The following is a 2,200-nucleotide window of genomic DNA, read 5'->3' as shown; positions in this document are numbered from 1 at the left end:
CTACCACTTGAGCCACAGCGCCACTTCCGGCTTTTTTCGTTTTGCTTATGTGGTGCTGAGGAATCAAACCCAGGGCCTCAGACATGCAAGGCAAGCACTCTACCACTGAGCCAACTTCCCAGCCCCTCTGAATTTCTTAAAATACACGAATTACCTGAAAAGCTTGCCCAGCACACTGCTACAGAGAAGCAATCCCTGTGTCTGGCAGTCTTCCCAGGCCAGCATTCGGGCACTGCTGGTGAGCATCAGCATGGACAGGACACTGAGGTCAAGAGCTAACTCTGGTCCCAGCTCAACTACAGGACCTTTCTACCCTCTACCCAGTTACAGGTTCCATGAACCCAGCCAACTCCCTCCCTTAAATCCACCCACAGCTCCTGAAAGTCCAGGGTCAAGAAAACACTGGCTTCTTCATTTTTAAGGGCTGAACAGAAGGCTGGGGTTGTAACTCAAGTGGTAGAGTACCTCCCTAACAAGCAGGAGGCCCTGAGTTCAAACCTTACTGCCTGCCACCCAAGGTCCTACTTCACATCTGACTCCTATTTTCCAACCTCCCTTCCCAGTGGCAGTCAGTGGCAGGTAGCCATCTGCTGAAATAGGAGTACCTGTTGTCTTCAATCATCTTCAGGATTTCCTCTGATGTGACTTTCCTGAAAGTTTCTGACGGGATCTTGAGAGCTTCATACTCCGCAGGGGACAGAACTAGTTGCAGGTCAAGAACATAATTCAAGCACAATGGAAATATCCAACTAGCCAAACCTCACCTTGCGGTGGCCTTGTTGCAGACAAGAGAGCTAAGGCTCGCAGAGGAGAGGGAGCACAGTTCAGCAAGACAGAGCTCTGAGGCCCTAAACCCCTAATAATTTTAGATCCTAGCCCAAAGCTCATTGCCTACCTAAACTGTTTTGCCTCTCCTTCCTTACCAGAGCCACTGCTGGCATTTTCTATCCAACCAGACCTATTATGCAGTATAGCTCTATGCTCCAATTCTTCAGTCTCCCCTAGACCTTGGGGCACTGGCCATCTCAGAAGTCATATTTGATAATTTGTGGAGAGTGACCCTTCCAAGGCTAAGCCACCCTCACTGGGCACATAGCTATACATTGGCTTTGAATGCTAGGTGAAGAGGTCTTGTTCACCTGCCTCCTGGCAACAGCCCCAAAAGGCTTACAAATGTCTATGATGGCCACAGGACATAGACCCCTCCCCCCCTTTACAGAGTCTGGCGGTGCTAACGATCACACCACAGCTTATGAATGAAAGCAGATTTTTCTGCACAAGGATACTGTCTTCAAATTTATACACGTCTTCAGGCTTGGTTGCATCCTCATGGCAGGGAGGAAGGTACACAGAGGTATCTTGTAAGTCATCCTGAATGGCATCACTAACAAGAGCTTCCGATAAAGAGAAGACTATGTCAGTGTCATGGTGTGTTGTATCTGGTTTCCTAACATTCTTTGCAACCAAGGCAGTTAGATCACACATGCTTCAGAACCCCCTCAAGATTGAATACGTCTGCCAAGGGGACCTAAACTGCTAGTCAGGCCGACTGTTCTAAGACTACGAGGCACAGAAGGTAGGAGCAGCATGCTTCTCCTTGGGAGCTTGTGATAAGAGTTGGGAGAGAGAGACGTGCTGATGATATTTACAGTATAACATCAGACAAGTTAAAAGTGAAAGATAGGGAATTGGGAAGTTGGCTCCGTGATAGAGTGCTTGCCTTGCATACATGAGGCCCTGGATTTGATTCCTCAGCACCATATAAGCAGAAAAAGCTGGAAGTGGCACTGTGGCTCAAGTGGTAGAGCACTAGCCTTGAGCTGAAGAGCTGAGGGACAGCCCCCAGGCCCAGAGTTCAGGCCCCAGGACCCACCGAAAAAAAAGAAATAGTGAGAGATAGTCATTCAGTGATTGCCTAACATGTATGCAGCCCTGGGTTTGATCCCTAGAACCCTCAAAAAAAAAAAAAATCAAGAGAGAGATGTTCAAAATAGCCTTTAAAGGTTTAACTTACAAGAGCCTTTGCACATATTCTGAGTCTTAAAAACACAAAAAAACTAGGGGCTGGGAAGGTGGCTCAGTGGTAGAGCGCTTGCCTTGCATGTCTGAGGCCCTGGGTTTGATTCCTCAGCACTACATAAGCAAAAAGAAAAAAGCCGGAAGTGGCACTGTGGCTCAAGTGGTAGAGCGCTAGCCTTGA

General features: G+C 48.0%; 1 protein-coding gene across 1 annotated transcript in view; it reads right to left on the bottom strand.

Annotated features, from left to right (window-relative positions):
- Positions 1–2,200, bottom strand: part of Polr1e (polymerase (RNA) I polypeptide E, 53kDa) — a 17,024-nt gene that overhangs the window by 6,039 nt on the left and 8,785 nt on the right. Inside the window, exons 7-8 of the mRNA XM_013026583.1 lie at positions 1,287–1,394; positions 538–702 (exon numbers count right to left, since the gene is read on the bottom strand). Of these exons, the coding sequence (XP_012882037.1) occupies positions 538–702; positions 1,287–1,394 (273 nt within the window). The remainder of the gene's footprint in view (positions 1–537; positions 703–1,286; positions 1,395–2,200) is intronic.

This window comes from Dipodomys ordii, unplaced genomic scaffold, assembly GCF_000151885.1.
Source record: "Dipodomys ordii isolate 6190 unplaced genomic scaffold, Dord_2.0 Scaffold95, whole genome shotgun sequence".
NCBI lineage: Eukaryota > Metazoa > Chordata > Mammalia > Rodentia > Heteromyidae > Dipodomys > Dipodomys ordii.
Note: the sequence above shows the minus strand (reverse complement) of the source record. Positions and strands in the feature narration are given on the sequence as shown.